Source organism: Aquarana catesbeiana, linkage group LG10 (genome assembly GCF_042186555.1).
Source record: "Aquarana catesbeiana isolate 2022-GZ linkage group LG10, ASM4218655v1, whole genome shotgun sequence".
NCBI classification, from domain to species: domain Eukaryota; kingdom Metazoa; phylum Chordata; class Amphibia; order Anura; family Ranidae; genus Aquarana; species Aquarana catesbeiana.
This window is the reverse complement of record NC_133333.1, coordinates 156,961,262-156,988,250: the sequence shown is the minus strand read 5'-3', so window position 1 is coordinate 156,988,250 and position 26,989 is coordinate 156,961,262. Positions and strand designations below refer to the sequence as shown.

The 26,989-nt window shown below is 43.6% G+C and overlaps 1 protein-coding gene across 3 annotated transcripts in view; it reads right to left on the bottom strand.

The window, feature by feature from the left end:
• Nucleotides 1-26,989, bottom strand: part of HSPBP1 (HSPA (Hsp70) binding protein 1) — a 123,993-nt gene that overhangs the window by 6,989 nt on the left and 90,015 nt on the right. For 2 of the 3 annotated variants that reach the window (XM_073602812.1, XM_073602811.1), the window contains 2 exons: nucleotides 26,845-26,941; nucleotides 16,383-16,494 (listed from right to left, as the gene is read on the bottom strand). In XM_073602812.1, the coding sequence (XP_073458913.1) occupies nucleotides 16,383-16,494; nucleotides 26,845-26,941 (209 nt within the window). Of the gene's footprint in view, nucleotides 1-7,406; nucleotides 7,574-16,382; nucleotides 16,495-26,844; nucleotides 26,942-26,989 lie in introns of those variants that run through there. The other variant, XM_073602813.1, reaches the window with a different exon arrangement.

Genomic DNA, 26,989 nt, shown 5'->3' with positions numbered 1-26,989 from the left:
ATAAATATCCCCAATTTTTTTTTTTTTTAAAAAAAAAGCTAATTTTTTTCTCAGTTTAGGCAGATATGTATTCTTCTACATATTTTTGGTAATAAAAATTGCAATAAGCATATATTGATTGGTTTCCGCAAAAGTTGTACAAAATAGGGAATAGAGTTATGGCATTTTTATTATTTATTTTTTACTAGTAATGGCGGCGATCTGCGATTTTTATCATGACTGCGACATTATGGCGGACACATCAGACACTTTTGACACATTTGTGGGATGACTGACAATCATACAGCTATAAAAAATGCACCGATTGCTGTATAAATGTGGCAATCAAGGGGTTAACTGTGTTCCCTGACTGTGTGTTCTAACTGTAGGGGGAGGGGACTGACTAGAGGGGATGACAGATCATGGTTCCTAGCCATTAGGAACTCACAGAACAGGGATTTGTTTATACGCACACACACACGTCCCTGTTCTGCCTCTCATGCCCGCGATCGCTCATGGCCCACGAGTATCGGCACCCCCACCTGCTATCCCGCTTATAGCTACGACGGCTCGTGGGAACGTGCCGACCTGCCACAATATAATGACGGCAGCTGGTCGGCAAGCAGTTAAAGGCAAAACGAACCATCTCGGTAAGAGTCTGGATCAAAAGCCTCTGTGACTGAGAGGTAGACATCAACTGGACATCTTATGGTCCAGATTGCTCTGCTCAGAAGCAGACTCATCAGCCAGGCCCTCCACAGAATCCTTGGCATTTAGCTCTTCCCCATCCTCAACCTATTCCTGCTCCAAACTAGGGGGCTCAGTCACGCTTCTTGCCATCCTGCGGGAATAATGCCAGCAATCCTGTGCTCTTACCCAGCTAGGGATGAGGACAGTTCATCACTGGTGATAAAGGGTGACGCAGCAGTGTTAACCGTAGGCACAATACCAGACAGGCGCAGTGGCACAGATTGCCCGGAAGCCTCTATTCTCTCAGGGGATACAACACTCTCAGGGGATGACAAGGCTCTTCAGGCGCTATTGACAACATAGGCGCGCCTTTCCCTGTAGTGTTAACCCCGCTCCTCTTTTTTTTAAAGACATTGCAAGCCAGAAAAAGGGAGTATCTGGGTTTAGTATTTACATACCCCAGAAGGGAGACCCCTAAATAGGGCTCACCAAGCCCCTATGCAACAGTCCTGCTAAGCAGCTTAGCCTGTCAAGCAACACCTGGTGACTCACGTGACCCGGGTAAGGAAAAATGAACCCGCTGAAAATGCCTGGTTCAGAGCCTGCTCTGTGTCTCACAGCTGCCCTCTGGAAGCACCACGTTTGGCATACACAGCTTAAAATAAGCTGGCTGTGCGCTGGGACGTTCCGCGCACCCACGTGCGCGCTCCCGGCCAATGGGTGCGGCTGTAGGCGCATATCACGCAAATCTTCGTGCACCCAGATTAGGATATGGTGCATGCGCAGCTCCGTGTGCACACAATGCCTGTGGCGAAGCCATGTGCGCTATGGCTGCCAACAACGAACTCCTGAGCACCTTGGCGAATGCACATGCACCATGCAAGTCAAGATGCGCAATGGCGCACCTCATGCGTGGACCATCCATTTAAAAAGGTAAAAAAACAGCCAGACAAGGGGGGAAAAAAAAAAAAAAAAAAAGGGGTACCCTTTGCAAACACCCAGAGCTAGCCCAAAACTCTCCCCTGTGGTCACCGCACATAGGTGTCCGGCCTCTAGCTAGCTTGACTGATTGTTACAATCACTGGGGCACCCCAAAATAAATAGGGGAGTTTAACTTACCCATCCAAGCGCAGGGCAGCCTTAGAAACCAAGTGCCCAATCTTCACCCATCATGGCAGGTTCCTGTCACTTGAGGACCTTCAAGGACTGGGTACCCTTTTCATGTTTTAGGGTTCACTCCCTTCCATCTGTCCAGCACCCTGCAGGAACGCCTTAGCTCTGTGGTGTCCAGGATTCCACTACCCAGGGTCCAGCACCCAGAGGTTGCAGTACAGGCAAAACCTCTCAGGATCCTTGCATCTTTGTGAGGCTCCGGTACCATTTATTTAAGCATATAAGCCTGTGTCAAATGGATCCAGTCAATCCCTTGATTCATTCCAGAAGCCGTTTTTGGGACTAAGGACCTGGAGCTCAGCGAGCTCAACAAACGTGCCCATCCACTTTGCAGACACTGGTAAACTGAAGTACTTCCTGTATGGGAGGGGTTATATAGGGGATCACTTTCTGTCTAAGACTTTGTCTACCAGTGTCCATTCATCTAGAGATGGCATATAACCCAGTAGCTAATGAATATTAGCCCAACTGTGTCCCGTGATGTATGATAAAAAAAAAAAAAAAAAAAAAAATTTATACTCACTGAGATGGATGTCACAGCCGCAGCTGTCCCCCGCCAGCTCCACGCCGAGAACTGAAAGATCAAAGACTGCTCTGTCCCTCCAGTGCTCACTGGAGCACTACACTGTGGAGAGGGTGGAATAAGCTACCTCAGGCTCTCAGCAGCATGCTGAGAGGCTGACCCAGCTGTCGGTCAGGCATCTGGGTGCATCCCTACCCAACGGTCGGGATCCCTTCAGAAGCTAGAATGACATGGTGGCGTCAGCAGACAGTGAACCTTAGCCCGCTGAATGTGGGTCACAGGAGTATAGAACTAAGTGCACTCCTGTGACTCATAGGATCTCTCACCACGTTCACCATTTCTAAACAGAGAAGAAGAAGACAAGTGTTCCCAAGGATGCCTTAGAGCAAGACATAAGGAAGGAAATACGGACAGGATCCAGAATAAGGCAGAAGGCAGAGACCACCTTTGGGAAAAAAAGGAGGCCTTAGGCACCACACTGTCTTTCTGCAACACTAAGAAAGGCTTCTTACAGCATAAGGCCATTAATTCTCCTTGCAGAGGTGATAGTCACAAGAAAGGCCACCTTACGGGTAAGGTCATACAAAAGAATATCTCTGATAGGTTTAAGGAGCAGCTTCTGAAAAGCTAAGAGTCTGAGATTGAGATCCCACGGGGATAGAGGGGGCGAATAGGGGGAGAGCTTTGTGCAATTCCCTGAAAAAAGGCGATGAGAGTGGGAAGGTCTCTGAAAGAACGGCCAAGGATGAGACATATCCCTTAGTAGTGCTAAATACAAGAGACGGGGGTGGGGGGGTGGTACTGTAAATGAGAGGCGGAGCTCACATTGGTTAAACCAAAATCTATCTACAGTATATACTCAAAAGGTAACAGTATTGTTGAGAGCGGATTTTATAAAAAAAAACAAAAAAAAAAACCCCCATCAATATGTAGACCAAATGAGTGGTTGGAGTTAAAGTCCAAGCTAAAATGATGTACAACAGATATGGCTAGATTGTGACCTGCTGCATCAACATTGTATACATAAAAAACAAAGGACACAAAATTATAAAATATAAACACATAGTGGTGTAATAGGATTGCATCAACAGGCTCGATGCGTTTTGTGGTCTGAAATCCCCCTTCCTCAGGTGTAGATGCATGCGTCTCTACAAAAAATATCCAACAATAATAATAACATGATTCCAAATTGGATCACTATACATATCCGCACATACCCCCCAATATGAAAAGTCCCAATACCTTTCCAAATCTACTTATCTATGCCCAGGGACAGTACTCCTTCAGCTCCCATTTTAGACGATCTCCAGCTGTCCTCATTCGACAGGACCACATGCTGACCGATGCACTGAATATGAGAAATATTAGGGTAGGTTTTCCACCTGCTTGGTGTTTGCCTCCATTTTCCCCCTTATGTTTTTTACACATATTGCATTGTTCAATTTACATACCAGATTTTATTGTTGTTGCATATTTTTTGTAGAGACACATGCATCTGCTCCTCAGGAAGTGTATTTCAGACCACGAAACGCGTCGAGCCTGTTGATGCAATCCTATTACACCAGTATGCGTTTCTATATATTATTTTGTGTCATTTGTTTATTATGTATACACGGTTGATGCAGAATGTCACAATCTAGCCATATCTGTTGTACATCATTATAACTTGGAGTGTAACTTCAATACTCTTATTTTTTTCCTTCGTGGAGTATATACTATCAATTTTGATCCACCCAATGTGAGCTACGCCTCTCATTTAAAGTCTCACCCACTTTCTCTTGTATTATGAATAGGGATGGAGATTCCTATCCCCGATGTAGGAGGTGTCCTACTCCTAGCCTCATTTTAGGCAGGTTTCTCATTTAAAGTCCAAACTCCCCTCTTTTTGTAATTAGTAGTGCTTAAGGTAAATTTTCGGTCCAGACCAAACTGGAGGAAGCACAGAAGATGCCACATAGATAAAAGTTCCCTTATTTGCACCAAGCAAAGTAGACCCTCCAGGTGCAATGGCAGACTTACAAGAAAGTGATTTACTAGCCTTCGAGAGGGCAGGGATCACAAGGCCCCCCAGACTATTTAGGACCATGGCTTCAACAGCCTCTCCAATAAAAGCCAGTGACCGAGAAGCAGGATGAACACTGGACAATCCAGAAGAGCAGACAGGCGGACTGCCAGGAGCTTGAGTACATGGAAATTCCATTTATTCCTGGGCCAATTTAATGCAATGAGGATCACCAGGATGTCCCCCTTCTCAATCCTATGAAGTATGTGAGGAAGAAACTGGAGGGACGGAAATGCATAAATCAGACTGAACTCATCCAACAGTTTCACCAGTGTCCACTGCGAAGGCCTGAGGATACCCAGATTTGGTGACAAACTTATCCAGTTGCTGTTGAATCTGGACACCAAGAAGGTCCACATCAGGTATTCCATACCAGTGGCAAATGCTTTTAAAGATCTCCAGATAAAAAGTCCAGTCACCTAGATCCAGACGCCGATGACAAAGTTTGCCAGTCTGGAACGCCATAACGAGACGTTCTGCCCAAATAAGGATTACGTTGGTTTCCCTTAGAGCAGCATTCATTCTGGTGCCTCCTTGATGACAGATGAAGGCCATAGCATTTCCAAATGTGTTCTTGTCAAGAATCCTCACAATAGAGGATTCCATCATTGAAGGCACGACCAAGCCATCCCAGAATGTTGATCGAACTGACAACCAAGTCCCCTGTACTAAGATGTTCAGGACTGCTCTTTAGCCTGACAGGCTAGCATCCATTATGAGAACTCTCCACGATTATAGAAGATATGGTTTCCCTATTTCCAGTGCCGGACTGGAAAGCCACCCTGTCAAGGATAGTCTGGTCTTGGGGATCAGACATATCAGGTGGTCATAGGACTAAGTCTGTTTATACTACATGGCCAGAGTTTTGAGGTTTAATGGTGTGGAGTGAAACCAGGTTTGTGACACCACCCCAAAAAAAAAAAAAAAAGCAACCATGTGACCCAAGACACTCACGCATATACGAATTGAGGGCTACTTCTGAGAACAATGGGACAGAAGTTTGTACCAAGGCAGAAACATTCCGGACAAATGTGTCCAATGCAAGACACAGGTACTCCAATCTGTGAAATGGATCCAGCGATGACCTCTGTAGGTTGAGGGTCTAACTGAAGCTCTGGTGAACCTGTACCACATGTTGAATGTTGGATGACAGGGAGGACTGATCCTTTAACAGGAAAATGTCCAGGTACCCCACAATGTTGATCCCCGGAGACAAAAGCAGAGCCAAAACTGGGGCAAGCACCTTTGTTAAAACAGGGAGGGACGTGACAGGCCCAAGGGAAGGGTGAAAAAACGGTAATACGGATTGCCCATCACAAAATGAAAACTGCATCAATGAGGCAGAAATGTGCAGATAAGTATCCCGGATGTCTATTGAGAAAAAGAAGAAAGCTAAAAGGAGGGAGGAAATGGCAACTTTGCAATTTCCTTGTAAAACTGCTGAACCCATAGGAATATGTTTAAAGTTTTCAGATCCAGAATGGGCAGAACTGCACCAGTTTTTAACCTTTTAATTTTACCAATATTTTTTTTAAAATAAACAATGTACAGTACCACAAGACATGGGTATACAAGTAAACCAAACAATGGCTGGTGTAAAAAATTACCAGACATCAGTACCAGGATACAAATGGAGGCAATTTAGAAACACATCTGCAAAGCATATGCAACTATGCTTGAAAGTACAAATCCTATGGGGATTCCTCAATGAAAAAGGTAATACAATGCCTGTAAGAAAGGGAATGGGTGAATGAATTTGACTAAAGACAGTAAAGATTACAAAAGGGGGAAAGAATAGACAGTGACAGAGAAATGGAAAGGAAGAAGGGTAAAGGACAGCAAAGTTAACGGATTGTCTCCAAGCTTTGGCTAACATCTGCCGGGCTAGCAAGAACACAAACCCCACCAGCTTACTCTTGTTTCTATTACAGACTGGGATAGGCCTATGTAATAGGGCTTTTCACGGTTTATGAGTGAGATTGCCATCTAGGACTAATCTAATCATGTTACACACGTGTATCCAGAAGCAGAAGGCCTTGATGAAGGACCACTAAATCTGCAAAAGAGTGCTGCACTACACTACAGCCCTCAAAGCCAGTTGAGGGCGCATTGGGAACAAATTAATATCTGTGGTCAGGAGTCCTTTACTGTCGTGAAACTATACAGTAAGCATTTTCTTGGGCAAAGATGTTTTGGGAACATTTAGAGGTGGCCAACCAAATGTTATTCCTGTTCGCTTGGTCAAGTGGTTTGCACTTTTCTATGTAGGAAAGATTCCTGGGACCCATAGAGTGTGTGAAGCATATAGAGTAGAAACCAAACCCACGGAGTCAGGGTCCTTCTGGCAGCAGTTTTCTAATGGTGTATGTGGGGCATTCAGTACGGTGCAGAACTAAACTGGAAATGTAATTCTTTACTTGGAGCATAATGGATGGCTTCCTCAGCAGGCAAGTTCTAGTGCTCTTGCAAATATTAGCAGTCCATAAACCTACCTGACCCCACCACAACCAGAAAGCTATGGGTTTTTCATAGGTGGGAAGAAACAAAGGGGTATCCAGAATTCCTGATGGGGCAAATGGGAGGAGGTAAGATTGCAGGAATATTTTCCCTGATCCCAGTTTTTAATCTTTTAAACCTAGAAAGCATTCTCCTATGGCAGGAAGGAGATTAAGATGGAGAAATTGAAGCAGGGAGGAGGTAGAGTGTGAAAATCTAGTTTGTAGTCCTCTGGAAAAAACACAGTCTGAACCCAGGCATCTGATGGGCAGACTCCATGAACAACTCACTTTTCTGCTATCACTTTTCAATGTTTCGACTATTCTGAAACCAAAAGGCTGAGGCGACCAACAGACATAATAAGGCATTGGTTCCATGCTTAGCTCGATTGGATGGCTAGGTCTTCTTGCAAAAGTTGATTTATGTCTTAGACTTAATATTGGAAATTTGAGATAAAAAATAAGGAATCTTTTCTAACCTCAAAAGTAGTACACCTACTGGTGGAGGCACAAGCCTTTTTCTTCTGGGGGAGGGGATATTCTTATCCAAGAGACCAAAGCAGGCATTTACCGCTGAAGTGTAACCACTCTAGGCGTTTCTCACAGGGTAGCTCAGCTGAGGAACATTTAAGCCAGAGGATCCTGCACATGCTGTGAAGAAAGAAGGCTCATCCTAGAAATTTGGCAAATATAAAAGCCATTCACACAGTTGCCCAAGGCTGAAGGTAAAAGTTTCAGTTGAATATGAAAGGAGATCTGTAAGGATGGACCTGGGATTTCAAGCCAAACTTAGTCCAGACAGCAATGGCCTGGCATACTGCTTCAGACAACTGCTGGGTATATGGCAGGGCCTGCACTGTATTTTGCATTTTGCTTCAGGGTGTCTTTTATCTAACATTGAAACCCACAGCAGATCGCATGGATGCCGTGCCACTGCAATGCAGTGTGGGGAATGCACAGGAGTCACTACGTTTCCCACATCGCATCAGTGTGAACCTAGGCTAAAAGAAGGCCACTAACCTTTTATCTACCAGATCTTTGAACATGGAATTATCCTCTATGAGGGTCTTCTTTAAGGGTCGAATATTGCTGGGTCTACCACAGGAATTGGTCACTTCAAACGCATAAGGAAAAAAAAAAAAAAAAAAAAAGCCACTCTTTCCTTAATAGGAAACAAGTAGTGCTAAAGACTGAGCTGGAATCCCTTATCTTTCACTTATGGTCCACCGCATGTTTGAATAAAATGTTCCTAATGGGGTACTCATAATCTCTGCAGCAGTGGTGTAAGGGGAAGGATGCCACTGTAACCTAGGATCATAAAATATTACAGATGCACTATCAGGATCAAGTACTAGGAGGAGATGTTGCTCAGCTGGCATCCTGAATCTGAAGAGGAAAAGGCAGGGGGGCATGTGCACAGTAACCTCCCTCAAAACAAAGTGGTACATGCACACAATGCACTTAAAGTGGTTGTAAACCCTTTTGTCTTACTTTTATCTATAGGTAAGCCTACAATAAGGCTTACCTATACAGTGGGGCAAAAAAGTATTTAGTCAGCCACCAATTGTGCAAGTTCTCCCACTTAAAAAGATGAGAGGTCTGTAATTGTCATCATAGGTATACCTCAACTATGAGAGACAAAATGTGGAAACAAATCCAGACAATCACATTGTCTGATTTTTGAAAGCATTTATTTGCAAATTATGGTGGAAAATAAGTATTTGGTCAATATCAAAAGTTTATCTCAATACTTTGTTATATATCCTTTGTTGGAAATGACAGAGGTCAAACATTTTCTGTAAGTCTTCACAAGGTTGTCACACACATTTGCTGGTATGTTGGCCCATTCCTCCATGCAGATCTCCTCTAGAGCAGTGATGTTTTGGGGCTGTCGCTGGGCAACACGGACTTTCAACTCCCTCCAAAAAGGTTTTCTATGGGGTTGAGATCTGGAGACTGGCTAGGCCACTCCAGGACCTTAAAAATGCTTCTTACGAAGCCACTACTTAGTTGCCCTGGCAGCGTGTTTGGGATCATTGTCATGCTGAAAGACCCAGCCATGTTTCATCTTCAATGTCCTTGCTGATGGGAGGAGGTTTGCACTCAAAATCTCATGATACATGGCCCCATTCATTCTTTCATGTACACGGATTAGTCGTCCTGTTCCCTTTGCAGAGAAACAGCCCCAAAGCATGATGTTGCCACCCCCATGCTTCACAGTAGTTATGGTGTTCTTTGGTTGCAGCTCAGCATTCTTTCTTCTCCAAACACGACAAGTTGTGTTTCTACCAAACAGTTATATTTTGGTTTCATCTGACCATATGACATTCTCCCAGTCCTCTTCTGGATCATCCAAATGCTCTCTAGCAAATCTCAGACGGGCCTGGACATGTACTGGCTTAAGCAGGGGGACACGTCTGTCACTGCAGGATCTGAGTCCCTGGCAGCGTAGTCTGTTACTGATGGTAACCTTTGTTACATTGGTCCCAGCTCTCTGCAAGTCATTCACTAGGTCCCCTGTGTGGTTCTGGGATTTTTGCTCACCGTTCTTGTGATCATTTTGACCCCACGGGGTGAGATCTTGCGTGGAGCCCCAGATCGAGGGAGATTATCAGTGGCCTTGTATGTCTTCCATTTTCTAATTAATGCTCCCACAGTTGATTTCATCACACCAAGCTGCTTGCCTATTGCAGATTCAGTCTTCCCAGCCTCGTGCAGGTCTACAATTTGTTTCTGGTGTCCTTCAACAGGTCTTTGGTCTTCACCATAGTGGAGTTTTGAGTGTGACTGTTTGAGGTTGTGGACAGGTGTCTTTTATACTGATAACAAGTTCAAACAGGTACCATTAATACAGGTAATTAGTGGAGGACAGATGAGCCTCTTAAAGAAGAAGATACAGGTCTGTGAGCCAGAAATCTTGCTTGTTTGTAGGTGACCAAATACTTATTTTCCACCATAATTTGCAAATAAATTCTTTCAAAAAAAAATCAGACAATGTGATTGTCTGGATTTGTTTCCACATTTTGTCTCTCATAGTTGAGGTATACCTATGATGACAATTACAGGCCTCTCATCTTTTTAAGTGGGAGAACTTGCACAATTGGTGGCTGACTAAATACTTTTTTGCCCCACTGTAGGTAGTAGAAATATCTCCTAAACGTGCAACGTTTAGGAGATATTTCCCTTGTAGTGTGCTGATGTCGTCATCGGCGCATGAATCGTGAAGAAACGGACCACCTTGCCGTTTCTTCCCCCAGCGTGTGCCATGACTGCCGTCTCCCGTGCAGGAGTGACATCACGCGGCTCCGGCCAGTCACAGAGCCAGAGTCTGCAGCCCCAGAAGGAAGAAGGGCAAAGATGGACGCGGCCTGCACAGGGGACAGCGCAGGCTTCGTTTGAAGGCAAGTAAGGCATACTAGCCCATTATGCTTTTAATTTGCAGGCCATCGGGGTTTACTTCCTCTTTAAGGCCCTGTAAGCACAGCACCACAAAAGGAGAAAGTGAATGGTACAACAGTGGCAGCATTATGCACTCTTCAATATGACATTTTAAAACAGGTGCCAAACAGTGAGATACTTGCTATGAATGTAGACAGTTATTTTCATAATTTAATCTCGTATTTGATGTTTTTTTATTCCTCCATTTTTTGCCTTTGTGACAAAGGATTTGGCACCAGATTACTTTCACCCTTTGGGGTTGATTTACTAAAACTAGAGAGTGCTTCTAACTTCAGCTTGTTCAATTAAGCTTTGACCAAAAAAAACCTAGAAGCCGATTGGTTACTATGCAGAGCTGCACCTGATTTTGCACTCACCAATTTTAGTAAATCACTCAATGTATGTCCAGAACCAACTTATAAACCAATCTTTTTTTTTAATAGAAGATGTAAACATTCTACCAATGGCTTCTTTGTTATAGAATAATTGTTTTATGTAATATTGCACTTTGGGTGTCTTAGACGCCACTTTTTTGTATACTGCTTATTTTTAGTAAAAGTTTGTAAACAAACACAAAAAAAAAAGCCACCATAATTGTGGGCAGAAGTCTCCAAGTCTTTCCACAACCCAAAGGAGGAATAAAATGAACACCCTGGGTAAACTTTTAAAGGGCTTCAGCCCTGTACTCACCAAATTCAGTAGCAGGTATAAGAGGGATTTAACCCCATCCTGGTTTCTCCCTGTACGGTGGGCCTAACCCCATAGGGATGCTCAGAGATTGGGCTCTGCACCAGGCAGACCAAGGCTCTAGACCTGGAAAAGCACCCTAAATCCATATACTGCACTGTATGCCAAAGGGAAGCATCCTTAGCAGGATCCAGGGCATAGCAACATTACAGGCCAGCCCCGCATCTTCCACCATGCTGGGTCTGGGTACAGCCTCTTAAGGCTCTGTTTTGGAGACCACCAAGCTGGAAGCTACATAAAAGAATTCAATGTAAGAAGCTAAGCTTCTGTATGTAGACAGAAGGGGTCCATCACCTAAAGACCCTAGCAAAAAACAGATTCTATCTGGGAATGGGAGGAGTTATATAAGGGGATGTCCCTGCAGCCTTTTTATATCAATGTCCAATCACCTGAAGGGATCTGCATTGAACCCATCATAAGGATTTAGGCCTTATTTACACAAGTGCTGAGACTAGGCTCAAGCTCCATAAAAACACATGGCCTAGGAGTCTCAGCACACTAAAGATGCCCGAGTCGTATACTGTACAATCAAAAAGTCCTTTTGTCTCTAAACATAAAATTCTCTAATAAGTCAGCCTGTATTTGCTCAGTAGACTACTGCTGTTCCCTGGGATGAGGCTAGAGCCAGTGGTGTTTGCTTAGTGTGCAGAGTACCATATTTTTATACATGTGTAACAAAGCTCACCCAGCAATAAACTGCCTGTACTCTTTGCTCCATGTAATATATACAGCTACCTCTCAAACATCCTTCAGTCCACCACAAAGTATGGGTTGTAGATGGAGTTTATAATTTTTAAATATAAAAAAGTTCCTAGGTACAACATGATAGTTGCATTAACATGCCATGAACAGACAATTGAAATAGGCAAGAGAAAGAAACTACTCGTTTTCACATTAGTAAGGCTGCTAATTAACCGTCTGGATTTAATTGCATAGTGCATGAGAAAAAAAATTATCTAGGTTTATGCAAATAACCAACCTTAAGAAAAAAAACAAATCAAAATGTAACAAGTAAATGAGCAGTTGCTAAAACCATACCAAGAAAGGATATAATTTCCCAGTTTTAAATTACCCATACAATAAGGATGTTGTCACACTGAACATCTCTAGAAGGCCTAATTCAAGATATGAGGAGGACAAAAACCTCCAAATAACTTTTTACTAAAGATGCTAATTATCGTAACTATCACGCCGTTTCAGCCTCATCTAAACATTTAATGAAACTCAGTCACAATCTAAGAACTCGGTTGGATTTTGCCTGTCCAAACCTTTCATATATGGCAGCGAGGCAAAATGGCTCACTATATGCAATTTAAAGCTGCCTGGAACTCAGACATCTTTAATTCCTCCAAATTATGCATATCTTCAGTTCAATCTGAAAAGTAACCAAGCAAATGATCTTAAATGTAATTCAAAAAGACCTGTTTCATAGACAGCCATCTATACAAATACGGTGCGGGGAAAAAAAAATACTTTTGGCCATAAATGGCCTAGACAAGGTCAGCAATGTTAACATTTTCAGTCATTCCCTCCAATAAATCCGACCATTTCTAAGGCTTCATGTACACGACATCACGTTGCTGGCTGATGTTAGAGATCTTGCGCTCCTCCACCTTCCGTTTGAGGATGCCCCACAGATGCTCAATAGGGTTTAGGTCTGGAGACATGCTTAGCTTGTCCATCACCTTTACCCTCAGCTTCTTTAGCAAGGCAGTGGTCGTCTTGGAGGTGTGTTTTGGGTTGTTATGTTGGAATACTGCCATGCGGCCCAGTCTCCAAAGGGAGTGGATCTTGCTCAGCTTCAGTATGTCACAGTGCATGTTGGTATTCATGTTCTCTCAATGAACTGTAGCTCCCCAGTGTCGGCAGCATTCATGCAGCCCCAGACTATGACCCTCCCACCACCATGCTTGACTGTAGGCAAGACACACTTGTCTTTGTACTCCTCACTTGGTTGCCGCCACACACGCTTGACACCATCTGAACCAAATAAGTTTATCTTGGCCTCATCGGATCACAGGACATGGTCCAGTAATCCATGTTCTTAGTCTGCTTGTCTTCAGCAAACGGTTTGCGGGCTCTCTTGTGCATCAACTTTAGAAGAGGCTTCCTTCTGGGACGACAGCCATGCAGACCAATTTGATGCAGTGTGCGGCATATGGTCTGAGCATTGACATGCTGATCCCCCACCCCTGCAACCTCTGCAGCAATGCTGGCAGCACTTATACGTCTATTTCCCAATGACAACCTCTGGATATGACTTCTTTGGTCGACCATGACGAGGCCTGTTCTGAGTGGAACATGTCCGGTTAAACCACTGTATGGTCACACCGAATTTAACACACCTGCTCCCCAATCACACCTGAGACCTTGTAACACTAACGAGTCACATGATACTGGGCAGGGAAAATGGCTAATTAGGCCCAATTTGGACATTTCCACTTAGGGGGTGTACGCACTTTTGTTGCCAGCAGTTTAGTCATTAATGGCTGTGTGTTGAGTTATTTTGAAGGGACAGCAAATTTACACTGTTATACAAGCTGTACACTGTACAAAGTGCAATTTCTTCAGTGTTGTTACATGAAAAGATATAATAAAATATTTACAAAAATTTGAGGGGTGTACTCACTTTTGTGAGATACTCTACGTCTCTATATGAGAGTACCACTCAGATGTGCATCAGGGGAGGCAGCGGAGGCAGAGCATCACCTGCCGTGAACATAAGAAGGATCGAGCTTCGAGGGTCGTAGCTCGGCGACCTGGGATCACAGAGACCCCAAATTTGGGGGGTAGGTAGCCGAAGTCCTACACCACCACTGGTCAAAATTTGGGGCTCCTATGGTTTCGGAGATACGGGGCTTCTTGCACAGCCTGTTAGAAGCTATATACAGCACAGCCAGTTTAAATTCAAGCTGGCACACGCTGTTTGCAGCAGACGAGGATGAGCTCACAGTGCCTCTGTTTTCTTGTCAGAGGCACTGAGCTCAATGGACAGCTTAGAGCCTTGGTTTAATGGTAAAGCACCATTGGTCCAAGCTGTCCATTAAAAATGCTGTAGTGGAGGCTCTCCTCTCACTGCAGTGTCTCAGAAGGGGGCATGTGTCTAAAAGACACATGCTCCCTTCCAGCCCAGCCCTCTTAAGTACAAGGAAAAAACATGGGTTTATGGGTATAAGGTTTACCCATAATCCCATGTTTTTCTCACACAGTTAAGAGGGAGAATCTGTTGCTGCTGAAAAGGTACTTTTTTAATCAAGTTAAATATAATAATATCATGCTATAGGTTATAACATAATAATGTATTATTCATCTGTTTACTGTGAAATCACTGGTTTGAAGTTATAACTTCAAACTTAAAGTGGAGGTCCACCCTGAAAAAATACTAAAAAAAAAGCAACTTACGTGAAATGGCTGTTGCTAGGCAGTCTTCCTAATCTACCTCTTCCTACGCCGCAGTGATGTTGTCTCTTCTCCTCCCCGTGTTGTCTTCTGGGGAATGTGTCCCACAACACATCGCGTCCCATTCACAAAGTGCTGCGCGCACGCGCAGTAGGAAACGGGCAGTGAAGCCGTATGGCTCCACTGCCTGTTTCCCTTAGTTAGGATGGCAGTGTCAGGACCCGAGAGCTGAGGGACGGGTCATCGCGGGCACCCAGGACAGGTATTTATTTAAACTCAGCAGCTCCAGTGTTTGTAGCTGCTGACTTAATTTTTTTTTTTTTTTTTGACGGCCAGAATCCTGCTTTAAGTAATTTGTCCGTTAGGCCACCTGCTTAAGTACAGTTTTTGAAAATATAGTAAATTACCTTAAAAACAATATATAATAATTATTTGTATATTACTTCCTTATGGTAATTAAAGCGAAGTTTCCCCCCAAAAAAATGGAATTTCCGCTTTCCGAAATCTCCCCCCCCCCCCGGTGTCACATTTGGCACCTTTCAGGGGGGGAGGGGGGAGCAAATACCTGTTTAATACAGGTATTTTGCTCCCAGTTCCAGGCATAGAGAGCCGAGCCACTCGTGGGCACTCTACGCCACTTCCGGCGCCTTCTCTGTCCCCCCCGCTGTCTTCTGGGAGACACACAGGTCCCAGAAGACAGGATGGACCAGTGGGATCGCGCAGCGCAAGTCACGCATGCACAGTAGGGAACCAGGAAGTGAAGCCAGAAGGCTTCACTTCCTGATTCCCTTACCGAAGATGGCGGCACCTCCACCCAAGAGCTGAGGGACGGGTCGGCTTAGTGTGCCGAAATTGAGGGCGCCCTGGACAAGTAAGTGTCCTTTTTTTTAAAAGTTAGCAGCTGCAGTATTTGTAGCTGCTGACTTTAAAAAAATAAAAATAAAAAAATTAGGCGGAACTCCGCTTTAACCACTTACCACCCAGGCCAAGTCTGACACTTCTCACATGTAAAAACCATCATTCTTTTGGCTAAAAAAAATTACTCAGAACCCCCAAGCATCACATCTTAAAAGGGACAGCGTTTGTAAATATTTTTGTTAAATGAGTAGAACTGCAATCGCCTACATAATGAGAATACGTGACTTGTGAATATGTAACCTGTGTGTACCTGGCTGTGATACTAGCCAGTTCCTCAACAGCCACTGACCTCATCACAGGTCCCTGATGTGCATACAGTTGCAGTGTATTTCAGTCGGTCATTGAATTTGACAAGCTGCTGGTAGTGGGCTGTATGCACCTCCTGGGTGCCAAAATTTGCTTGTTTGTATGCTGTATTGGCAAATGCCCTCATGTGTATGAGGACTAAGGCTGGGTTCACATATGTGCGGCCGCAGGTTCGTGCCTGGGGTCCGGTGCATTCCTGTACACTGGTTCAGGTGTAATTTAGGTCTGAATTTTAGCCTGAATTCGCACATGAACTGGACTCAAAGTAGCACTGGACCCTTTTTCAATCCGGATCGCAGCCGCCCCGGACATGTGTGAAGTGGTTTCATTGAAAGCCAGTCACACTAGCCTGTCATGTGAATTGGAGGCGGGGAAATCCGCCTCCAATTCACATATGTGTGAACCAGGTCTAAGAGAGTGCAGCGAAGAACTAAGTGTGAATAGCTGTTACCGCAGAGCAACATTCATAGTGGGTTCTGGTGCTGAGACGACTTGCACAATGACTGGACACATCTATTTATTTGCCCATGCTATTTGACTAGAGATGTATTTAATTGTAGCTTTAGAGTACTTTATTTAAAAATGGTAACCTTCTGGTTCACAGACATGGTGATCAAACTATTTCAACAGAGAGAAAATAGAATCTTTTTACCTGAAACTCCTCCTGCTTCTGTATTAACTGACATCGCTCTTTGAGCAGCTCTTCAAAACCTAGTTCAGGTGCTCGACATTCAGCTATACCGAGTGGGAAATCTGACACCAGGCTTAAAAAGAAAAAAAAAAAAAAAATGCTATCAACTTATTTCTGAAATAAAGCAATCGTTTTACATGTTCTGCCTTCCTTCCTCTCTCTTCTGCTAGTAGCTCAGGGGAGAGACACAAGGGGAAGGCGTGTTAATGTCTGTGCTCACATATCCTTACTGTGTGGATTTATGGTGAAAAGTATTGCATCAGCCAACAATGCACTGCACCATATTTGCTAATAGAGATTATATGCTATGGCGGAGTTGTTTAGTCGAACAGAACAACCAAAACTTTAGAGCTGTAACAGTAAGCAGAATAGGTTTTTTTTTTTTTTTTTTTTTTTTTTTTTTTTTTTTAGCAAGGCAACGCTCTGTATGTGTTGTGTTTTGGTGCGCTGCAATGTGTTGCACTATACAATGCTCTGGGGTGAGCTGCCCAAATTCAGACCATACAGAATTACGGAGTGCCTTTAATGCATTCCTTGGTGCAAACAGAATGCTTGTTGTTTTCACTGCATTGTGGCAAGTGGAAGTGTGCCAACCATTTGCTGCCCGCAATACATATAATAAATACATACCAACATTGCATCTTGCAAGTGGTCTACTGGGATTATGGCTGAAAGCAACTAATTAGCTACTGGATCGCCACACAGCTAGCCATAGGAGGTGAGCAGAGATCATATCGTCTCTGTACACCTCTATGATCTTTTTGGACCGAAGGATTGTTGTGACATCATTTCTGGCCTAGGGTGAAAATTTTTGATCATTTTTTTGCTTAAAAAAAAAAAAAAAAAATTCTTTTTGACCTTTTGCTTTCAAAAAGGTAGAGGAGAGATATGACCCCCCCCCCCCGTGCTTACATGCAGAAGCGAACGCATATGCAAATTGCACCTGCATTACTAAACTGTGTTGGCACCACACATGTGAGATATCGCCGTGAATGTTAGAGCTAGAGCAATAATTCTAGTGCTAGACCTCCACTGTAACTCTAAATAGGTAACATGTAAAAAAAAAAAAAAAAAAAATGTAAAGCGTCGTGGAGATTTCTAAAACGCTTGTTACCATTAAAAAAAAAAAAAAAAAAATTGATTGTGTTCCCTTAAAAGCATGTGCTTGTGCTGTGTAATCTGGTCCCCTGTAACATCTGAAATACCTGGCTGATGCTGCCTGGCTATACCCTTCCCCCTGTAAATTGACCACAGTTTTTCATGGCTGCTGAGTCCTGACACCGTGGTCAGTTTACATGCCTCAGTCATTCGCAGCCCTGCTCTGTGTCTTCCTCCCCCCTCCCTGCCAGCTCCGTCCACTCCACGATTCTCCCCTCCTGGTGCAATTATATCTATACTACGATCATGCCATCCCCTCTGTTATATAATGCTATGTGCAGAGGAGAGAGTAATATTAATATATATATATATATATATATATATATATATATATATATATATATATATATATATATATATATATATATATATATATATATATATATATATATATATATATATATATTTATTTATTTATATTACACACACACATATACATACAGGGGACGGAAAGTAGTCAGACCCCCTTACATTTTTCACTCTTTGTTATATTGCAGCCATTTGCTAAAATCATTTAAGTTCATTTTTTTTCCTCATTAATGTACACACAGCACCCCATATTGACAGAAAAACACAGATTTGTTGACATTTTTGCAGATTTATTAAAAAAGAAAAACTGAAATACCACATGGTCCTAAGTACTCAGACCCTTTGCTCAGTATTTAGTAGAAGCACCCTTTTGATCTAATACAGCCATGAGTCTTTTTGGGAAAGATGCAACAAGTTTTTCACACCTGGATTTGGGGATCCCCTGCCATTCCTCCTTGCAGATCCTCTCCAGTTCTGTCAGGCTGGATGGTAAATGTTGGTGGACAGCCATTTTTAGGTCTCTCCAGAGATGCTCAATTGGGTTTAAGTCAGGGCTCTGGCTGGGCCATTCAAGAACAGTCACGGAGTTGTTGTGAAGCCACTCCTTCGTTATTTTAGCTGTGTGCTTAGGGTCATTGTCTTGTTGGAAGATAAACCTTCGGCCCAGTCTGAGGTCCTAAGCACTCTGGAGAAGGTTTTCGTGAAGGATATCCTTCTACTTGGCCGCATTCATCTTTCCCTCGATTGCAACCAGTCGTCCTGTCCCTGCAGCTGAAAAACACCCCCACAGCATGATGCTGCCACCACCATGCTTCACTGTTGAGACTGTGACAGGTGATGAGCAGTGCCTGGTTTTCTCCACACATATTGCTTAGAATTAAAGGTCAAAAAGTTCTATCTTGGTCTCATCAGACCAGAGAATCTTATTTCTCACCATCTTGGAGTCCTTCAGGTGTTTTTGTTAGCAAACTCCATGCGGGCTTTCATGTGTCTTGCACTGAGGAGAGGCTTCCGTCAGGCCACTCTGCCATAAAGCCCAGACTGGTGGAGGGCTGCAGTGATGGTTGACTTTCTACAACTTTCTCCCATCTCTCGACTGCATCTCTGGAGCTCAGCCACAGTGATCTTTGGGTTCTTCTTTACCGCTCTCACCAAGGCTCTTCTCCCCAGATAGCTCAGTTTGGCCGGACGGCCAGCTCTAGGAAGGGTTCTGGTCACCCCAAACGTCTTCCATTTAAGGATTATGGAGGCCACTGTGCTCTTAGGAACCTTAAGTGCAGCAGATATGTTTTCGTAACCTTGGCCAGATCTTTTGCCTTGCCACAATTCTGTCTCTGAGCTCTTCAGGCAGTTCCTTTTACCTCATGATTCTCATTTGCTCTGACATGCACTGTGAGCTGTAAGGTCTTATACAGACAGGTGTGTGGCTTTCCTAATCAAGTCCAATCAGTATAATCAAACACAGCTGGACTCAAATGAAGGTGTAAAACAGCACTCCATATTGACAGAAAAACACAGAATTGTTGACATTTTTGCAGACCATGTGATATTTCAGTTTCTCCATTAACAAAATCTGCAAAAATGTCAACAATTCTGTGTGTACATTGAGGGGAAAAAAAAGGAACTTAAATGATTATAGCAAATGGCTGCAATATAACAAAGTGAAAAATTTAAGGGGGTCTGAATACTTTCTGTCCCCCCAAAATATAAATATATATATATATACATATACATATGAGATGTGCTTTAACTGCAGTCTTTCAGCTTTAAATGGGAGGGTATTTACATCCAAATTAGGTGAACGGTGTAGGAATTACAGTTTTTATATGTGCCTCCCACTTTTTAAGAGATCAAAAGTAATGGGACAATTGGCTGCTCATCTGTTCCATGGCCAGGTGTGTGTTATTCCCTCATTATCCCATTTATAAGGAGCAGATAAAAGGTCCAGGGTTCATTTCAAGTGTGCTATTTGGATTTTGAATCTGTTGCTGTCAGCTCTCAATATGAGATCCAAAGAGCTGTCACTATCAGTGAAGCAAGCCATCATTAGGCTAAAAAAAAAAAAAAAACAAACAAACCCATCAGAGAGATAGCAAAAACATTAGGTGTAGCCAAATCAACTGTTTGGAACATCCTTAAAGAAAACGCACCGGTGAGCTTAGCAACACCAAAAGACCGGGAAGACCACGGAAAACAACGGTGGTGGATGACCGAAGCTTTTCCTGGTGAAGAAAACACCCTTCACAACAGTTGGCCAGATCAAGAACACTCTCCAGAAGGTAGGTGTATGTGTGTCAAAGTCAACAATCAAGAGAAGACTTCACCAGAGTGAATACAGAGGGTTCAACACAAGATGTAAACCATTGGTGAGCCTCAAAAACAGGAAGGCCAGATTAGAGTTTGCCAAATATCCAGAACTGTGAAGGCTTTTTTAGAACAACATCCTATGGACAGATGAGACCCAGATCAACTTGTGCCAGAGTGATGGGAAGAGAAAAGTATGGAGAAGGAAAGGAACTGCTCATCATCCAAAGCATACCACCTCATCAGTGAAGCATGGTGGTGGTAGTGTCATGGCGTGGGCATGTATGGCTGCCAATGGAACTGGTTTTCTTGTATTGATGATGTGACTGCTGACAAAAGCAGCAGGATGAATTCTGAAGTGTTTCGGGCAATATTATCTGCTCATATTCAGCAAAATGCTTCAGAACTCATTGGACGGCGCTTCACAGTGCAGATGGACAATGACCCGAAGCATACTGCGAAAGCAACCAAAGAGCTTAAGGGAAAGAAGTGGAATGTTATGCAATGGCCAAGTCAATCACCTGACCTGAATCAGATTGAGCATGCATTTCACTTGCTGAACACAAAACTGAAGGAAAAATGCCCCAAGAACAAGCAGGAACTGAAGACAGTTGCAGTAGAGGCCTGGCAGAGCATCACCAGGGATGAAACCCAGCGTCTGGTGATGTCTATGCGTTCCAGACTTCGGGCTGTAATTGACTGCAAAGGATTTGCAACCAAGTATTAAAAAGTGAAAGTTTGATGGATGATTGTTAATCTGTCCCATTACTTTTGGTCCCTTAAAAAGTGTGAGGCACATATACAAAAACTGTTGTCATTCCTACACTGTTTACCTGATTTGGATGTAAATACCCTCAAATTAAAGCTGAAAGTCTGCAGTTAAAGCATATCTTGTTTGTTTCATTTCAAATCCATTGTTGTGGTGTATAGAGCCAAAGAGATTATAATTGTCGATGTCGCAATATTTATGGACCTCACGGTATAACAGAGGGGATGGCATGATCAAAGTATAGCGGATTAAAAACCACTTTAACCACTTGCCGGTTGGGCCATAGCCGAATGACTGCTACAGCATGGTGAGGAGAGGGGGAGAGCTGAGTGCAGCAGGGCTGTATCTGAAGTTCCCACATCGCTGATCTGTGCCCAGCCATGGTTCATCCATCCATGCTCCAGCAGTGAGCAGTGATTTGAATGATGCTTAAAGTAAAATAAAAATGCTAAATTCCTTTATATATAGTGCCTGGGGGATCCCCCTAGTCTGCCTGTAAAGTGGCACATCTGTACCGTGTATAGAATCTGCTGCAGCGAAACTGATGTTTACAAAAGAAAAAAAAATCGACATTTAAAAATTGATTTTCCATGCAAGCTCTCGTTATCTTGTAAACAACGGCTTGGGGAGCCAGTCTGTATGATGAGGCCACAATTTAGTGCACTCAGAACATTTTTGGTGTCTCTTTGGCAGACTTTGGATGGAAATGAAGTTTTGCACCACAGCGAGCAAGCCTTATGTGAAGAAGCCAAATTATAGTACACTCAGGCCAAGGTTAACAATATTTTTTTAGATAAAGTCTGGTGTCTCTTTTGCAGACTTTAGATAGAAGTAACAGGTGTGAAAAAATTGGGCTTTGGGTGTTGGTGTTGACTTTACACCGTAACCCTATAGAGGTACTCTTGATAAGAGCAAGAATTGGCCTTGCTGTAAAAAAATTAAAAATTTGATGTCCCGGTCAAACAGGTGCAGAAAAATTGGTCCTTGTGTGTTAAATTGTGTCCATGAAACCTATATCAAAAAATTACTTCAAGATAAAATCAACACCCACAAAGCTAAGCAGCCTAGTCTTGCAGAGGCACGAGATCCCAATAACACTTAATCAGCGACATCTGCATCAGGGATTTGATTGCTGCTGCTAATCTAGGACCGATTCATTTTAGCAAATGTCAGCTGGTCAACGGAATCTGTGGACAGACGCACTTTTATCTGTCACAAAACCTCCGGCAGCACTGAATGCCGTTCGGCAAGCACGCTGGATGCAGGGTAGCCCAGCAGCTCAATTGCATACTGGGCAAATTCTGGCCAGTAGTCTATTCTCATTACCCAGAAACCCAGTGGATAGTCTACTGGAAAGATCTCCATGTCTGTTTTCGCCCTTAGATAATCTTCCATCATATGAAGCAGATTCTGCCGATGGGATCTTGAAGCCAACAGCCCTGGGCAGAGGACAATTTTTTTTTTTTTTACATGCATCGCCGAGGCGGCCCCGCTTCTCCACCGCTCCTCCTTCGACCAACAGAAGCCTCAAAAGTAGCTTTTTCATGAGATTGTAACCTACATTTAGAAAGGCGCTACATAAACTCCTCTTTAATGTGTCCTCAAGATATTTCATCCTCTGTTCCCTCTCTGAGGACAGGATGAGTCTTGAGACTTTTCCCTTGTAACAATGGTCAACAAGGGTTGCCAACCAGTAATGATCCTTATCCTTGATGCCACAAGTTCTCAGGTCCTTTTGCAGGCTTTGAAGAATAAGGGAGCCCCCATGCACTGCAAGTTTGCGGAGGCATGAGAAGCAGAGTCCTCGGGGTCGCTGAGAATTACAGTATCTGGAACTGCCTCCTCTCAGCCACGTACTACTCCCAAGGTTTCTTGGGACTGAAAACCAATATCTTAAGGTTTGACATATGTCTTCCTTTGCTTCTATGCCTCCAAAACTGCCAGAATCCTCCTCCTCCTCCTCCTCCTCCTCCTCCCTCCCCTCATGTGTTCTGTGGCAATGCAAGAATGGTGTCTGCATAAAGCAGGCCATGAGAGGAAAGGAAGTCCTCCCCTTCCTTCCGCTGCTCTGCCTCGAGTGCCCGGTCCATAATGCCATGCAGAGTATGCTCCAGCAGAAGCACAAGGGGGATTGTGTCTCCGATGCATGCAAGGTCATGGCTCACCATCCTTGTCGCTTCCTCAAATGGTGACAGTACAGCGCATGCATCCTTTATCAGCAGCCATTGGCGTGATGAAATAAAGCCGAGCTGCCCTAAGCCTGTCCCTTGTGACATACTCACACAGGTACTCGTTGACGGTCCTCTGCTGCACGTGCAGTATAGTCAGTGTTTATCTGGCGCTCCAAATGGAGTAATCCTTAAATATATAGTCTGTGGCTGTAGTGTGTCCAGAACTCTGCAAGACGTGTAAGGAAAAAACGGAGGGTGGGGCGCCAACCTGAGTGTAGTATTAAAATGATGACTTTAATAGGATAAGATTAAAAACACTTACAAGATGATAGAAGATGCATGCTCATCAAAGTAAAGTGCAGTCCTGGCATTCCACATGGCTCTGTGGGTCCCACCGCTGTTCTAGATAGTTGGAAAGGATTGGGCAGCTGGTTGGAATGAATCACAGTGTTTCTCCAGGAGCAAGGAACCAGGAAGCTCCACAGTGAGCAGCATGGACCGTGAAACAGAAAGTGATGTCACCGGCGTCTGATTGGACCAAGGCAGGGCTGGAATCTTGTCAATCAGGGCTGCAGTGGTGAAGGCTACATGCTTGGAGCTGGCTGCTTCTTCTACTGGCCAATAGAAGGAGCAGCCAGCTCCGAGGCTGCTGAGAAATCATAAGATATAGCGGGTGTAGACATGAAAGATGAGGAGTGAGAATAAAAATTGTGTCCCTTGTGTGTGACTTTCAGGTGCTCTTGCCAACGGGCTGAGTGGTGGAAGGTTAAATGCCTTGTCACGCATTTGGTACCCAAATGCCTGGTGTTTTTGCCATGCTTGATCTGCTTGCAGTAGAGATTGCAAATTGCAACAGTGCGATCGGCTGCACATGTGCTAAAAAAACGCCTCCACAGCTGAGCTGGGGTAACTGGGGCAGAGATAACAGCTCCACAATCTGATGGAATAGGGTGGCTGCTCTTTACTCTTCCATGATGGCTGCTTCTAGAGGACATCCTGCCTCGTTGGGGTTGTTTATCCTCCTCACTTTTCTCCTGTGCTCCATCCGGCACCCAAGACCTTATCATTATCACCCCCTCCATCCACATCATCACTGGAGCCAACTTGGCAATATGTTGCAGCTGGGGGAACATGACTGACAATTTATTGTTTATTAGTGTTCTCCCCTCTGCAGGCTTATGGTACTCTCTTCCTCTACCTCAGAACCAACATCAGAATCAAGTGATGTCTGTGCATCCTCAAGAAGCAAATGGCTGATGCTGTGTTCTAAAATTTCAGTTGACTACGCCATGCATGATGCTGGGGCTATGGCAGGAGTAGCTGTAGACAAGGAGGCAAAATAAGCCGCTCTGATAGCTGCGGTGGACTGCACACTAGTGTCAGTTTGGGTCAGAGAATGAGGATGGTTTAGCAAGTCAGTCCACCACCTCATTGACATGCTGTGGCTGGATAGCACAGGAAACATTACTAAACATAGACAAAAGTGCCCTGCCCAAGGATGGACCACGTCCACCTTTGCCTGTGGGTACAGACGTTGCTGGCCCCCTTACAGTGGCATGGAAACCTCTGCCTCTCCATGTTGGATGTACTTTGAATGAAAAGTGGTGTTTGGTGCAATTTAAAATTGAGGACTGACACTGACAGAAATGCAAAAAAAAACAAAAAAACAAAAACAAAAACAAAAACAAAAACAAAAACGGGGTGGGGGGGGGATGGGACAACAGCGTCGCAGTCAAAAAGACTGCAGCTGACAATTAAAAAAAATAAAAGTAAAAATAAAAAAGATGAATGGAATGATGTAGAACAAATTTAATTTAATACAAAATTAAATTTTTTTTTTCCACCATTTTCCCCACCTTCCATTATCCCTGCCCCCTCCTTCCCTGGCATTTCCCCTTCCACTTTTAAATTTAAATGCCATTATACATGCCTGTTTTCCTGCAGTGTTCTGGCCAATCGAAAGAGGTCATAGGTCTGTTCTGTTTTTTAACGGCTTGCCGACTGCCGCGCATGTACATTTACGTCGACACAATGGCACAAACAGGCAAACGTGCGTACAGGTATGTCCCTTTTAATTTGCAGCCGTGCCATCGCGCTCCGTGAGTGTGATCGCAGGTCCTGCGGACTCGATGTCCGCGGGGATACCCCTGATCGTCTCACGGAGAGGAAGAACGGGGAAATGCTGATGCAAACAAGCATTTCCCCGTTCTGCCTAGTAACAGGACACTGATCACCGCTCCCTGTAATCGGAAGCGATGATCAGTGTCGTGTCACACATAGCCCCTCCCCCCCACAGTTAGAATCACTCCCTAGGACACACTTAACCCCTACAGCGCCACCTAATGTAAACCCCTTCACTGCCAGCCACATTTACACAGTAATCAATGCATTTTTAATCGCACTGATCGATGCATAAATAGTCCCAAAATAGCTCCAAAAGTGTCCAATGTTTCCGCCATAATGTCGCAGTCATGATAAAAATCGCCGATCGCTGCCATTACTAGTAAAAAAATAAAGTTAATAAAAATGCCATAAAACTATCCCCTATTTTGTAGACGCTATAACTTTTGCGCAAACCAATCAATATACACTTATTGCGATTTTTTTTACCAAAGATATGTAGAAGAATACGTATCAGCCTAAACTGAGGGAAAAACATTTTTTTTATATATTTTTTGGGGATATTTATTATAGCAAAAAGTAAAAAATAATGCGTTTTTTTTCAAAATTGTCGCCATTTTTTTGTTTATAGTGCAAAAAATAAAAACCGCAGATGTGATGCTCTATTTGTGGGGAAAAAAGGACGACAATTTTGTTTGGGAGCCACGTCACACGACCGTGCAATTGTCAGTTAAAGCGACGCAGTGCCGAATCCTAAAAAGTGCTCTGGTCTTTGGCCAGCCAAATGGTCCTCGCTGAAGTGGTTAAAATCAGCGGTGGGTTTTCTTAGACAGAGCAGTTCTCACATAATAAATATCGACAGCCACTGTGCTGTCCAGAAGAACCATGAGCACATGCCAGTGTGATGACATCCCCTCAGAGCGGCATGTCCCTAATGGCCAGGGCTCACAGAAAGGGGGTTGGAGAAGTACAGGGGTCATTCAGTCTGGAAGAAGAGCAGCACTGGATCAAGGAATCTTTGAAAAGAAACTCTGGCTGTAACACTCGCCTGCCCTCTGGTGCTACCCTCAGTCTTTTACCACACTGGGCCATTGAATTTCTCTTCTTTTTTGTAAAAACAGTTGGGCATTAATACACATATCTACAAACAGAAGCAAAAACTGCTAATGCTAGTACAGACTAAATGTATTTTAGTCATGGTTGTTGAAACTGCTAGAACATGCTCTACGGGGGGGAATGTTCACCTGGATAAATGGTACAAGGTGCAAGAGTCACATTATCCAAATGTAAGTATGGAAATAATTAACATGGATAACCTTGAAAGCATTGAAACCTGTAAATCACCAGATTATCTAGATAGCAGTGGAAAAATACTTAAAAGCTTTTTGGAAGAAAAACGGTTTTTAAATATCTGAAAGCAACAGTGAGCCTGGGAAAAACTACCTATGGGGTCTATCACTGGGATTAACTGGATTGTGTGCAGCAGAATATATAACAAACGTTCATGTATATTTTATAATAGAATAGAAGGCCTTTATTGTCGTTAGAAAACATACACAATGAAATTTCAGACATGCATAATGTTTTTCACCTGCATAGGGCAGAGAGGACATGTTCATGGAAAGGGCTATGCTCTGTGCGAAGCAAAGATACCAGTTGCTGAATCATTCCCATAGAACACAGTGTACCTGCAAATCAATAAACTATGTTACTACTAAATTGTAAATAATATAATC